Genomic DNA, 13931 nt, shown 5'->3' with positions numbered 1-13931 from the left:
GAATTAGTTCCCTCGGATGTTTGGGGACCTTCCTCTATTTTATTTAAAGGTGGTTACTCTTATTATGTGATATTTGTTGATAATTATACTAGATTTTCTTAGATATACTTTCTTAGTCATAAATATGAAGTTTTTGAAATTTTTTAAAAATATCATAACCTTGTCAAAAATTAGTTTAAAACTGAATTTTTTATCTTACGCTCTGACTCTAGGGGAGAGTTTATGTCAAATGAGTTCAAAACTTATTTTGACAACAATGAGATTTTACACCAAAGATCATGTGCTTATATACCTCAACAAAATGGAGAAAAAACATAGGCATATAATTGAAACCACTAGATTTCTTTTAATTTCAAAAAATGTTCATAAACAATTTTAGGTTGAAGTTTGTTTGACTCTTGTGTACCTTATTAACAATCTTCTATTATCCAAGCTTCAAAATATTTCTCCTTACGAAAAACTCTTTAAAATCTCTCTTGATTATCTTAGATTAAGACCTTTTGGATATTAGTGTTTTGTTCTCACTAACAAAAATGATAAACTCTCTCCAAAAGCTATATTGTGTGCATTTTTTATATGGGGAAGCTAAAAAAGGATTTAGATGTTTTGATTTAGAAAATGACAAACTTTATATCTCAAGGGATGGTTACTTTTTGGAGGATGAAAGTTTCTTTCAAAATATGCCTAAGAAGAACTCTGAGTATTCTTTCTTATTTGATTACTACCTAAAAGTTGTAATGATTATTTATTTAATAATGTTAGTAACGAAGAGCCTCAACTCAATCTTCAGGATGGTGAGAATATTGAATTAGAAGAACCTAATGTAGTTCAATATAGAAGACGTGAAAATAATATCAACCAAGTGCTCTAGAAAATTGTTCCACCTTAGAAACCCAATAGCTAGAAGGAGTTAGAAGATCAGATCGAACATCTGGATCCCCTGATTGATTTGTTTCATATGAATAATTTTCTCCACAATATAGAGCTTGTTTAACTAAGATTTTGTCCTTCTTTGAACCTGCCACATATAATCAGGCAAAGGAATATCCTGAATGGATAAAAGCTATGAAGCTATGAATGAAGAATTAGGAGCACTTGAAAAATCTAAGACTTGAAAAATATCTGATTTGCCTAAGGATAAGAAAACCATAGGTTGTAGATGAAGATCGTTAGATATTTACAAACCTCTACCTCTAGAGGTATTTTGTTATCCTCTTCTTCTCTTGAGTTGATAGCTTATTTTGACTTAGATTAGAGAGAAGATCCAAATGATTGCCACTCAACTATTGGCTTTTGTGTATTTTTAAGTGATTCTCTAGTGTCGTGAAAATGCAAAAAGCAACAAAAAATATTATTATCATCCACTGAAGCTGAGTTTTGTGCAATGACTACTACAACATCAGAGATTGTTTGGTTGCGAAGATTACTTGAAGATATGTGCATGTCACGAACTGCAATATATGCTTTGGTGTGCTGCTTATGGACAAGAGAACACTTAGAGAATATGACCACTTATGGATAGGGTCACATGAAAACACAAGAATAAGCCACTAAGGGCTGAGAATCACACATAAAAATAATAAATATTATTGGGGAATAATCCCTTGAAGAAGCTATAGAAATGAGAGGGGGTGACCCCATTATATACAAGAGAGAGCTCCTAAAGAGCCATTGGGACCTATCGAACGGCTAGAATTCTAGCCGTTGGGTAGGGTCCAATGACTCTTTATTAATTTCCTAAAAGCCCATGAAGGCTGAGAATTATTACATAAAAAAGAATAAAATAAAAATATAAAATACTTATTTCTGATGCACATGAGAAAAAACCAAAATACCCCTTAACTATGAATATACAAAAATGTATATATATATATATATATATATATATATATATATATATATATATATATATATATATATATATATATATATATATATATATATATATATGTGTGTGTGTGTGTGTGTGTGTGTGTGTGTGTGTGTGTGTTTATATTTAACACTCCCCCTCAAACTTACAGTGGGATCACTGAAAGTTTGCCCAACAAGAAATGAAATCTTGGGGAAGGCAAGGCTTTTGTGAAGAAGTCTGTAAGTTGATACTCTGAAGTCACACACGACAGTGAAATAGTCTTCAAAATTTTTTTACGAACATAATGACAGTCCATCTCAATATGTTTAGTGCGCTCATGAAAAGCATAATTTCCAACAATGTAGATAACACTTTTGTTATCACAACATAGTCTTGATGGCTCTGTCATGGTTACTCCTATATCCCTGAGAAGACACCTCAATCATACAATTTCAGTCGTAGTGGTTGTCATGCCTTTATATTCAGCTTCTATAGAGGATAGAGATATTTTTTGTTGTTTTTTGCATTTCCATGACACAAGAAAATCTCCTAAAAAAACATAGAAACCACTTGTTGAGCGTCTGTCATTTGGGTCTCCCCCAATCAGAGTCAAAATAAGCTATTAAATTAAGTGGAGAAAACAAAGATAAAAATAATCCTTTATAAGCAGAGTTTTTCAAATATCTTATAATACGCATCACAACACTCATGTGCACAAAGGTAGGAGAGTGTTGAAATTGAATGGTTGTGTGAATTGCATGCGCTATATCTGGTTTGGTAATAGTCAAGTATGTCAATGCTTTAATCATCTGCTGATATGGAGTAGGATCTTCTAGAGGTTCTCTATCATCAATTTTCATCTTTGCATTTATTAATTCCAAACCTGTCAATAATTTTTGTTGCAAATTTGGATTGAGACAGCAGATACCCTCTAGGAGAATCTACAACCTCAATCCTTAAGAAAAATCTGACAAAACCAAGGTCAGTCATTTCAAAACTTTGCTTAAGAATAAATTTAACTTGATCTACTCCATGTTTATCTGCTCCAGTAATAATCATATCATCACATAAAGTAGCAAAATAACAATACCTGCAGTGGAATTCTTAACAAACAAAGCAGTGGTAATAATGCAAGTTTAAGCATAACATAACTAAAATGATCATACCAGTTCTTGGAGCTTGTTTAAAGCATGCAAAGCTTTTCTAAGGCATAAAACTTGTCCCTTATGAACATTATATCCAAGGGGTGGATCTATATATACTTCTTTTAAATTACCATTTAAAAATGCATTTTTAACATTCATTTGATAGATTGGCCACTTCCTAACAGAGGCTATGGTTATGAGAATTCTAACAGTAGTCATACGTACTACAGGAGCAAATGTCTCATCATAGTCGATACTATGTTATTGAGCATATCCTTTAGCGACTAACCTAGCTTTATGTCTTTCTAAAAATCCATCACTTTTAGTTTTGACTCTAAAAACCCACTTACATCCTATTGATTTCTTGTTGGTTGGTATATCAGACAATTACCAAGTTTGAGATTTTTTTGAGGCTTTAATTTCTTCACTCATTGCATTTTGCCATTCAGGATACTCTTTTGCTTGATTATATGTGGAAGGTTCAACATATGAATGATTTTTTGCTAAACAAGCTGAATAGTGAGGTTTGAAAGATTCATATGGCACAAATCTATCTGGAACTCTACGTGGTCATTCTGAGTGCCTAATTCTTGTGTTTTCTTGTTCTTCTAGGGTTGAATATTTTTCAAAAGCACTTAGTTGTTCATTATCTTGCCTTCTTTGACATTGAATGACATTTGGATGATCATGGGACTGAGGAGCTTGATATTCGTTATAGGTTATCTCATTAATGCCTTCATCTAGTGGGGATATTTTTAAAAACTTGTATTCACTTTCATCTTTGGGTGAGATAGTGTCAAAACTATTTTCTTGTTCTAGAAATGTGACGTTCCTAGAAATATAAAGTTTGTTATTTTTAGTGTCATAACACTTAAATCCTTTTTGGCTTTCTCCATATCCTAGGAAAATACATGGAATTGCTTTAGGAGACAATTTATCATTCTTATGGGTGAGAACAAAACATCTACACCCGAAGATCCTTAGTCTAGGATAATCAAGAGAGACATTATAATTTTTTTCATATGGTGAAAGATTTTGAATTTTTGAAGAAGGTAGCCTATTTATAAGATATACGAAGGTGATTGTTGCTTCAACCCAAAATTATTTGGGAACACTTTTAGATATGAGAAGAGTTCTAGTGGTTTCTATTATGTGCCGATGTATTCTTTTGGCCACATCATTTTGTTGTGGCGTATTAGAGCATGATCTTTGATGAAGTATTCCATTTTCTTTTAGATATTGTTAAAAGTCATTAGACGTATATTCACCCCTGAATCAGAATGAAAAATAGATATATTGGATTTTAAAAAATTTGTCACAAACCTATGAAAATTTTTAAAATTCTCAAATACTTCATGTTTATGTTTGAGAAAATATATCCAAATATAGCGAGAGTAATCATCCACAAAAATAACATAATAAGTGTATTCTCCTTTGGAGGCAACAGGGCAAGACCCCAGACATCAGAATGAATTAATTCAAGTGGTTTAGTAGCAGAAAAATACCTCTCTTGATATGGAATTGATTTCATTTTTTGCAAGAATACAATTGGTACAAGAGATTTGTTCATTACAAAAGATCCTCAAATGAGGAATATTGGATAATTTATACATACTAGGATGTTTTAGCCTTTGATGCCACAAAACTTTATTCAATTTTGAACATTAAGACAAAGGCTTGATAAAAAATTTCAATTGTTCCATATAGTACAAGTTTCCTTCTCTATGCCCTTCCCAATCTGCCTCCCACACTGAAGATTTTGTATTAAGCATTGGTTAGAAGTTAAGGAGACTTTACATCCATGATCAGTGATTTGAGAAACAGAAAGTAAATTTAAATTTAGTTTTGGAACAAATCTTATTTGAGGAATACTAAAACTAGGACATTTTTCAAAATTTTTATTTCCATTAATATCAAGAGAGGTTTCATCGGCAGTGCAAACATTTCTTTTACTAGTTGAACTTCTACAATTTGAAATTTTAGATTTATCTTATGTCATATGAAATGATGCACCCCAGTCTAAAAGCCAAGAAGTCATACCTGGACGAGAAGAAGAGGAGACGGCGGTACCGGTCATGGATTTTCCTTTGAGTAGAGGTTGTAAAGCCTCCACGAGTTGAAAAAGAGACATGTTCAAAATTGATTTATTTGAAGAGTCTTGGTCAACTTGTAAAGTACCAACTGGAGCAACCTTCTTTTCATCTTTATTCTTGAATTCCAGACAAAATGGTTTAATATGTCGCGGTTCCCCACAGTTATGGTAAAAAATACCTCCTCTTTTCCTTCTATCGTCTTTTCCTTCATAGACACGATTCTTCCCATATTTATTGTTCTTATAAAAGTGTGGGGGTTTGTATGTATGAGTGTTGGTACCGGTTTTGAAACGGCCAACACATTGTCATTGGCTTCTTTTGCTTCATTTTGAGACCTTAATCTAGTCTCTTCCATGCATATTTGAGCTAAAACCTCTTGAATAAGAGGAAGTTCATCTTGTCTTCTATGTATGATGTTGTTTCTCATTTGCTTAAACTTAGGTCGCAACCCTCTCATAAATTGAAAGAATTGCTCATTGTTTATTTGCTTCTTTCTAGTTTGGGCATCATTCGAAGTTTTCCAAACGGGCTCGAAGCCATTTGATCCCAGAGCCAAAGTACTCTCTAATACTCAAGTATCCTTGTTTACAATTGTGAATCTTGTCTTGAAGCTCTCATCGAAATGCAATATCACATTGAGCATAAATTTGTTTAATAAAGAGTCATGCTTCATTGGCTCTTTCAAACTCTAAAATTGTTTCACATGTATCTTCATTCATACATAAATAATGAAAGTACCTTGGCATGGTCAATTTCCCATTCCTTCAAAACCTTCTTATAACCTATAAGAGCTTTTTCCTTTTCTTCTCCTTTAAGAATCTCCTCTCTAATGGTTTCATCATTTTCTTTAATAGATTTTGTGAGAGTGAGTTGTGGCTCTATTATGGAACCATCAACATACTCCTACAATCCTTTACCAATAAAGATTCTTTTGATGGCGGTAGCACATAAATTGTAGTTATTTTCATCAAATTTTATTGAAACTACCGTCACCACTTCTTTTTCGGCCATAGAGCCAAATAACACAAAGCAAGAGAGAAGAAAAAGAGAGAAATAAATACTTGAGCAGATTTTTAACTCTTTGAAGCACCAATGTCTCTATGCATTCATAGGAAGGCCAGTCTTCAAAATGGTTGGTCAGCACACTTCCCGAGGCAAGACCCAATCTTCATGCAACCTCAAAATGCGCTTGAGAAAGAGTTGAATGACACAAAGGAGTCGATTGGCTCTGATACCATGTCACGAACTGCAATATATGCTTTGGTGTGCCGCTTATGGGCAAGAGAACACTTAGAGAATATGACCACTTATGGGTCAACACAAGAATAAGCCACTAAGGTTTGAGAATCACACATAAAAATAATAAATATTATTGGAGAATAATCCCTTGAAGAAGCTATACATATGAGAGGGGGTTGACCCCATTATATACAAGAGAGAGCTCCTAAAGAGCTGTTGGGACCTACCCAACGGCTAGAATAGGGTCCAACGACTCTTTATTAATTCCCAAAAAGCCCATGAAGGTTAGGAATTATTACATAAAAAAGAATAAAAAAATATAAAATACTTATTTCTGTTGTATATGAGAAAAGACCAAAATACCCCTAAACTACGAATGTATAAAAATGTATATGTAAACATATATATACATATATGTTTACATTTAATAGTGTTCATCTTCAGACACCCTCAAGACAGTGTTTTAACAATAAGAATGCAATATATATAGTTGGCAATCATACATTTCATGAGAGGACCAAGCATATAGAAATGGATTGTCACTATATGCGTGAAGAATTCCTGAAAAAGACCATCATCTTATCATATGTCACTTCTGAGTATCAACCGACGAACTTCTTTACCAAGACGCTTCTGTTATCTCGATTTTATTTTCTTCTTGACAAACTTTCGATGATCACACCGTAAGTTTAAGGAGGGGTGTTAAAATATATTGTATAAGATATATATATACATTTATATGTACATATATTTATGATGTAATTAGTAATACCCTCTAGGGGCATTTTAGTCTTTTTAATGTAATAGTAGTTGCCCGTTATGGGCAGCATTGTAATTGTTTTTCTTTGTTCTGTCTTTTTACTAAAGTGAAAGGACATTAATGTAAGTGTCCCTTAGAGCCGTTGGGAGCTCCCCAAGGGCTCTAAGAGCCCTCTTGTGGCCTATTTAAAGAGGCTTCTTGCCTCTCCCTTCGATGCTTGTTCTAAGCATTTTGGAAATAATATTTTTATTTATATATTTGTGTTCTGGCTCTATTTTGAGAGATTTATGTGTTAGCCCTTAGTGGCTCTTTGTATTTGGCCCATAAGTGGCTTGTGTATTTGTGGATGTGCACACTTGTAGCTCTTTTGTGGCATTGTGTTTGTGCACTTTTTCTTTCATTACACTAATACCATAAATTGATGGCTCTAAACATACACAAGAGGGGCATTGTTCATACGAGAAGGAAGACTTGGTGCCTGAACACATGCACAACAATCTGAAGTATAAATTGGATAGACAAAGACAATAATGCCTCGGATAAAGAGAACGAAAACTCATAATAAATGCAACTATATACAGATGAAGCTGCATACACTTATATGCATTTACTGTTTGGGGACTGGGCATTTTCATTTTCGCTATATACATTTAACTTTTAGCATAATCTTTGCTATTTTGAGATTTCATTGTTGTTCCCTACATTTTATGCCTGTCTTGTATGTTGCTGTTGATGTTTGTCTGAAATTGGTTGATATTCTACAGTAAATATTGAACACTGCATAGTTAACCGGATTTTATTTGCTGAAGTTTTTCTTGTCATTATCCAACCATTGGTCTTTATTCTATCATTTTAATATTCAGGTTGGATCAAGATATCTTGACCATCTAATTTTGGAAAGAAAATACGTTGAAGCTGCTTCATTGTGCCCAAAGTTATTGCATGGATCTGCATCAACATGGGAGAGGTAATACTTATGCCCTCATGGTGCTAGTTTTTCTATGATGAGAAGTGCATTTGTACATTTTAGTAACTGGAATCCCTCTCCCAGATGGGTTTTCCATTTTGCTCATCTTCGGCAACTTCCTGTTTTGGTGCCATATATACCCACAAGCAATCCACAGCTACGTGATACTGCATATGAGGTTTGCCAATATCCTGTTCAACCTTGTCGTTCATGGTTGTGCTGCTGATGGTGTGGTTCCCAAAGATATGATTTTTAAGTGCCATTGTCTTTCTGCAGGTGGCACTCGTGTCACTTGCGACAAATCCATCTTTTCACAAAGAGCTTTTGTTGACCATTAAATCTTGGCCACCGGTTATATATTCTGCCATGGCTGTTATTTCTGCTATTGAACCTCAGCTTAAAGCTGCATCAGCAACTGAAACACTGAAGGAGGTAAGTTCATGAGACTTATTCTTACTCTTAATCTAGGCTTTCTATTTTCTTTTTGTTATTTTTATGTTCTTGTCTTCCTCACATTATTCTCAATTTTTGAAACAGGCATTGGCTGAGTTATATGTTATTGATACAAAAAATGAGAAAGCCCTTGGGCTGTATGCAGAGGTAAGAAACTAGATTCATCTTTTTTCCCATGAAATCTAGTGAATCGGATGTTAATATATTCCTTGATAGATTTAGCTTGTCTTTTTGGGCATCTGTTCTAGTACTAACATTGAAAATATGCCCTTTTCCAGCTGAGGAAGCCCGAAATTTTTGAATTCATTGAGAGACATGACTTACATGATGCTGTGCACGATAAGGTATGTTGAGTTTTTGACTTATAGATGAAGTTTTTTTTTAATATTTGTTCCATATCTGTTGATTTATTCACTTGTTGGTGTAATGATTTTGTTCCATTTGAAAAGTCCTTTATTTTAATAAATGTTTTCTTCTTTCATATTTTTGATGGATTTCTGGCTTATGCTTCCCATGATGTTGTCTGGGACAACTTTCAATGGGCAAAGTTGGAGGCCTTTGTTAAGCTGTACATGTGTGTGTCTATATATATATATATATGCTATGTCACATGGGTGCGGTTACGGGTGCAGAGCAATTTCAAAAATTTTGGACACGGGGACACGGCTATATATATATCTTTATATATTTTTAAAAATATATATATAACAATAATAAGACTCGGTCAAAGTTGTGCCCATTAGGGGACATGGCTATATATATAACAATAATAAGACTCGGCTATATATATTTTTTTAAAAATATATAAAAAGATCATTTTTTTTTAGTTTTTATACGTCTTTTGCCCTAAAAAATGAACAAAAATAGACTCGGTCAAAGTTGACCGAGTCCAAAATGTGGACAGACTCTATCCCGGTGCGTTGATCGAGTCCGACACTTAGTTGACTGTGTCCGCCCATATTCGAAGCCACACTCGTGTTGGGGCGTGTCGACGTGGGTGCGTCGACCTTATAGCCGAGTCCGTGTGACTTAGTATATATGTATTACCATATATATATGTATATATATTTTATTTATAATGATGTAATAGGTAATACCTTTTAGGGGTATTTTCGTTATTTCACAGCATTGTAATAGGTTGTGTCCATTAGGGGTACTTTAGTTCTTTTACTTTATTTTGTTCTTTTTGTCCTTTTCTGTTTTGATAGGGATTATTTGGTCAAAGACCAAATAGAGTTGTTGGGTTCTTTTTGGACTGGTCAACATAACAATTATATTTATATCCACCTGAACAGTACAACCGTTCTATTTGAGACTACCTCTTGTGTATAAATAAGGGTGAACCCTCTTCTTGTTCTCTAATGCTCTTCTAAAGCATTCTAACTCATTTTGTGAGTATATTATGAATAAAATATACTGGAGTGCTGTGCGATCGTAGAATGCCATTGCGGTTGAAGGGAAAGTTTTATAGGACGACTATTAGGCCCGCTTTACTATATAGTACAGAATGTTGGGCTGCCAAGAGACATCATATTCAAAAAATGAGTGTAGCTGAGATGCGGATGCTTAGATGGATGTGTGGAAATACAATAAAAGATAAGATTCGGAACGAAGAGATACGTAAGAAGGTAGGTGTTGCACCCATTGAAAATAAGATGCGAGAGAATCGTTTACGGTGGTTTGGACATATTCGGCGAAGGCCTAATGATGCTCCAGTTAGAAGGTTGGAGAAATGGGAAAATATATTAGTTAAAAGAGGTCGGGGTAGGCCTAGGAAGACTTGGATGGAGATGATAGGAAAGGATATGAATGCTTTGAACCTCACCGAGGACATGGCGTTGGATAGAAATGATTGGAGGAAAAGGATTCATGTGGAAGACCGAAAATGAATTTCTTTTTGGTTCATATCGCTGACCCCAATTGTTTTGGGATGAAGGCGTAGTTGTTGTTGTTGTTGTATTATGAATAAAATATTTATTTTATTCTTTTGTGATTTAATGCATGGTATTGCCCTTAGTGGCTGTTTGTATTGCCTATGTTTGCACCTTGTATTATCCGATGGTGGACTTGTGCGTCTGCACGTTGTGTTTGTGTTATCGTAAGCCCCTTGTGGTTCTTGCTTTTGTTTTTCTGCATATTTCGTGACATGGTATCAAGGCGAAGGATTCTTGTTCTTGGTATCTTGTTCGAGTTTGTGCTTCGAAAGAAAATTTTGGATTGATATATGTGACTTGGACTCGAGGCTCTCATATTTTGGTACGTATCTCTTGTTTAATTAAAAAAAAAGCCTGCATTTCTTCACTCTTTGTATGTCCATTTGATTCTGAAAGTGTATCTCAGAACAAACTGGATCAGCTCTATCTAATGGTTGATGCTAGCCTTCTTCTGGGACCTGAATTAGACTTAGTGAGGCCTAATAGGTTCATTTGTCAGGCTAAATCCTGATGTAAAGGGGTTCAGACCTACATAGCTCATCAGCATGTGTTTGATACTTTTGGGGATAAGGGGACGGAGGTGTCTTAACGTTTGTAATAATTGAAATACAAGGGTGCCAATTGAATGGTTTGATCGTTTCTTTTTGGGATAAGAAACTGTTTTATATTTTATGGTTTGTTAACCAGTGCTCATATTTTCTTTTTATGGGAAAAAACAGGAAGAGAGATGCATCACTATTTTTGGAATTTGATGGATTTTTTTGGAGAGTTGGATATATATAACTTGGGAGACAAGATGGTTCCGAGGAGATTGTGTTTTGAATGCAAATTTGGGCTCACAAGAATCTGGGTTCTTTTTCAATATGAAGTCCACTGAGGAGAAACTTGGTGCTCCTGTTAGGAATAAGTTGTTGATTTTCATAAATTAGATCTGCACATTATTTTAGTGCTTATATTACTAAAGCAATTGGCTTGTTTTTAGAGACAATATGTATAACAGTACCACTATATATAAATTAGAATAAAACAACATTGAGAGTATATATATAGGGTAATATTGTAAATAAATGGAAGCCTCCAACAAGATCCACCGCAATGCCAGAGTGGACACACAAAAAGCCACAAATAAGCTCATTCACAAAATCCACACAAGGGGCAAACACAAGAGGCTAAAAAACAAATAATCTTTTATTGATAACCTTCATGCAAGAAGCATGAATAATAGGGGGGAATGACCCTTATTTATATACAATGGAGAGAGGGAGAAAGAGACTCTAAAAGAGTCATTGGAGCCAGTCCAACGGCTACAAATAGAGCTGTTGGACTAGCTCCAATGACTCCTTTAACTAGTCAACATTTTGTTGACTAGTCAAGGTCTAGTTCAAAAAGAACTAAACCTAGTTCTAAATGAACTAGACAAAAATAAATAAAGGAAAAATAAAGATATATATATATATATATATATATATATATATATATATATATATATATATAATGTTAACACTCCCCCTCAAACTTACGGTACAATAACCGAAAGTTTGTCTAAGAGAAAGTGGTATCGGGGAGCAACGTGAGGTTTGGTGAAGAAATTTGCTAACTAGTATTCTGATGTAACATAAGGCAAATCAATGGTTCCATGTAGATACTCCTCTCGAACATAGTGTCAATCCATTTCGATATGTTTTGTACGTTCATGAAAAGTACGATTGCTGACAATATAGATCACACTCTTGTTATCGTTGTGGTTACTATGGCCCTATGTCACACAGACTCGGCTCCAAGCGCGTCGACACGCACCGACACGGGTGCAGACACGGGTGCGGCTCGGACTCGGTCAACCCGACCTTGGGTGCGGTCAATGCACCTAGGGTCATTTTGGTCCATTTTTTGGATTTTTTTTTTTAAATTTCTGGGCTACAGAATTTAAAAAAAAAAAATCTTGGGGGGGGGGGGCGCTGCCCCCATATAACCCCCCGCCAAGGGCGGCTCCCCCGCCCGCTGACCGCGCCAGGGGGAACACCCCCCCCCCCCCCCTCCTGTAAGGAAAAAAACCCTGAATCAGGTTTCACAACTCATCACCTGTCCCCTAATGGGCACAACTTTGACCGAGTCTTTTATATATATATATATAGCTGAGTCCTCGTGTCCAAAAAATTTGAAATTGCGCCGCACCCGTGTCGCACCCGCACCCATGTGACATAGTTATGGCCCGATATTCAGTATTAATTGATGAAAGTGAAATTTTATGTTGCTTCTTTCATTGCCACTAAATCCGAGATTCACCTAAGAAAACACAAAAACCCGTGGTTGAGTGCCTGTTATTGGGATCACTTCCCCAATCAGTATAAGTAATTAAATCTAAAGGAGATAAAGCAAACAAAAAGCAAAGTCTGAATATATCTAATAATACGCAAAACTGCTCTCATGTGAACAGAAGTGAGAGCGTGTTGAAATTGACTAGTTGTATGTACTGTGTGTGTTATGTCAGGTATAGTAATTGAAAGATAAGTTAGTGTTCGAATAAGTTGTCGGTAAGGAGTAGGGTCTTCAAGAAGTTCTCCATCATCAATTCACATCTTAGTGTTGGCAATCTCAGGGGTGTCAACTCTCTTATCATCTATGATTCCAGACTTGGAGACAATGTCAAAAGCAAATTTAGACTAAGATAATAAATATCCTCTAAGAGAGTAAGCAACTTTGATTCCTAAAAAATATTTTAAAAAGCCTAAATTAGTCGTTTCAAAATATTTTGAAAAGTTTTTTAATATTTTCAACTTCTTGTTTATCTTCTCCAGTGATGATTATGTCATCCATATAGAGAAGAAGAAGAATTGTAAAACCCACGTAAAAAATGGATTCGGGTTGGATCTGGATCCGACCCAGACCCGTTAGGGTTAAAACGCAAGGGGCGAGGATTTCTTTTACACCCTATCCCCCTCTCGCAACAGCACTCCCCCGTCCCCATTTTTAAAACAGGAAACCCTTCGGGGTTTCCCTGTTCGGCTCCCGGTTTCCCCCCTTTTTAAAAACCTCACGAGGGGAGGCGAGGCCCTCACCTCGCAGCTCCTCCTCCCCTCCCTCTTGAGTCTCCTTCTCCTCTGGTCTCTCGCTCCCGGCGTGCGATCAAACCCCGACGCCTCCTCCCTCTGGTACGATCGACGTCGCTGCCACCATCGTCGGCGACCTCGAAGGTATACCCTTCCTCTCTTCTCTCTGTCTTCTTCTTTGTTTTCTTCTACTTCTCCTTCTTCGTCTTCCTCTTTTCGGACTGTCGGAGGGCCGACAGCCCCTGTCGTGCCTTCCCCTGCTCCCCCTTTTCCTCTGTTGGCTCGTCGGGAGGCTGATAGGAGGCCCACGGCCCCTGTCGCGCCCTCCCTCTCTACCCTCTGTTGGCTCGTCGGGAGGTCGGCAGGAGGCCGGCGGCCCCCTGCCGCGCCTTGCCTCTCCTTCTGTTGTCTCGTTGGGAGGAGGGCAGGAGGCTGACGCCC

General features: G+C 36.1%; 1 protein-coding gene across 3 annotated transcripts in view; it reads left to right on the top strand.

Annotated features, from left to right (window-relative positions):
- Positions 1-13931, top strand: part of LOC149839990 (vacuolar protein sorting-associated protein 41 homolog) — a 76268-nt gene that overhangs the window by 38182 nt on the left and 24155 nt on the right. For all 3 annotated transcript variants that reach the window (XR_016431522.1, XM_090004306.1, XM_090004305.1), the window contains exons 8-12: positions 7953-8056; positions 8141-8234; positions 8333-8488; positions 8594-8656; positions 8788-8853. Coding sequence is in view for 2 of the 3 variants with exons in the window: in XM_090004306.1 (XP_089860432.1) it covers positions 7953-8056; positions 8141-8234; positions 8333-8488; positions 8594-8656; positions 8788-8853 (483 nt within the window). In the remaining variant the exon portion in view is untranslated. The remainder of the gene's footprint in view (positions 1-7952; positions 8057-8140; positions 8235-8332; positions 8489-8593; positions 8657-8787; positions 8854-13931) is intronic.

The sequence above is a fragment of the Nuphar pumila genome, chromosome 4 (assembly GCF_984573655.1).
Source record: "Nuphar pumila chromosome 4, dmNupPumi1.hap1.1, whole genome shotgun sequence".
Lineage (NCBI taxonomy): Eukaryota > Viridiplantae > Streptophyta > Magnoliopsida > Nymphaeales > Nymphaeaceae > Nuphar > Nuphar pumila.
The sequence above is the reverse complement of the archived record's forward strand: the minus strand, read 5'-3'. Positions and strand labels throughout refer to the sequence as shown.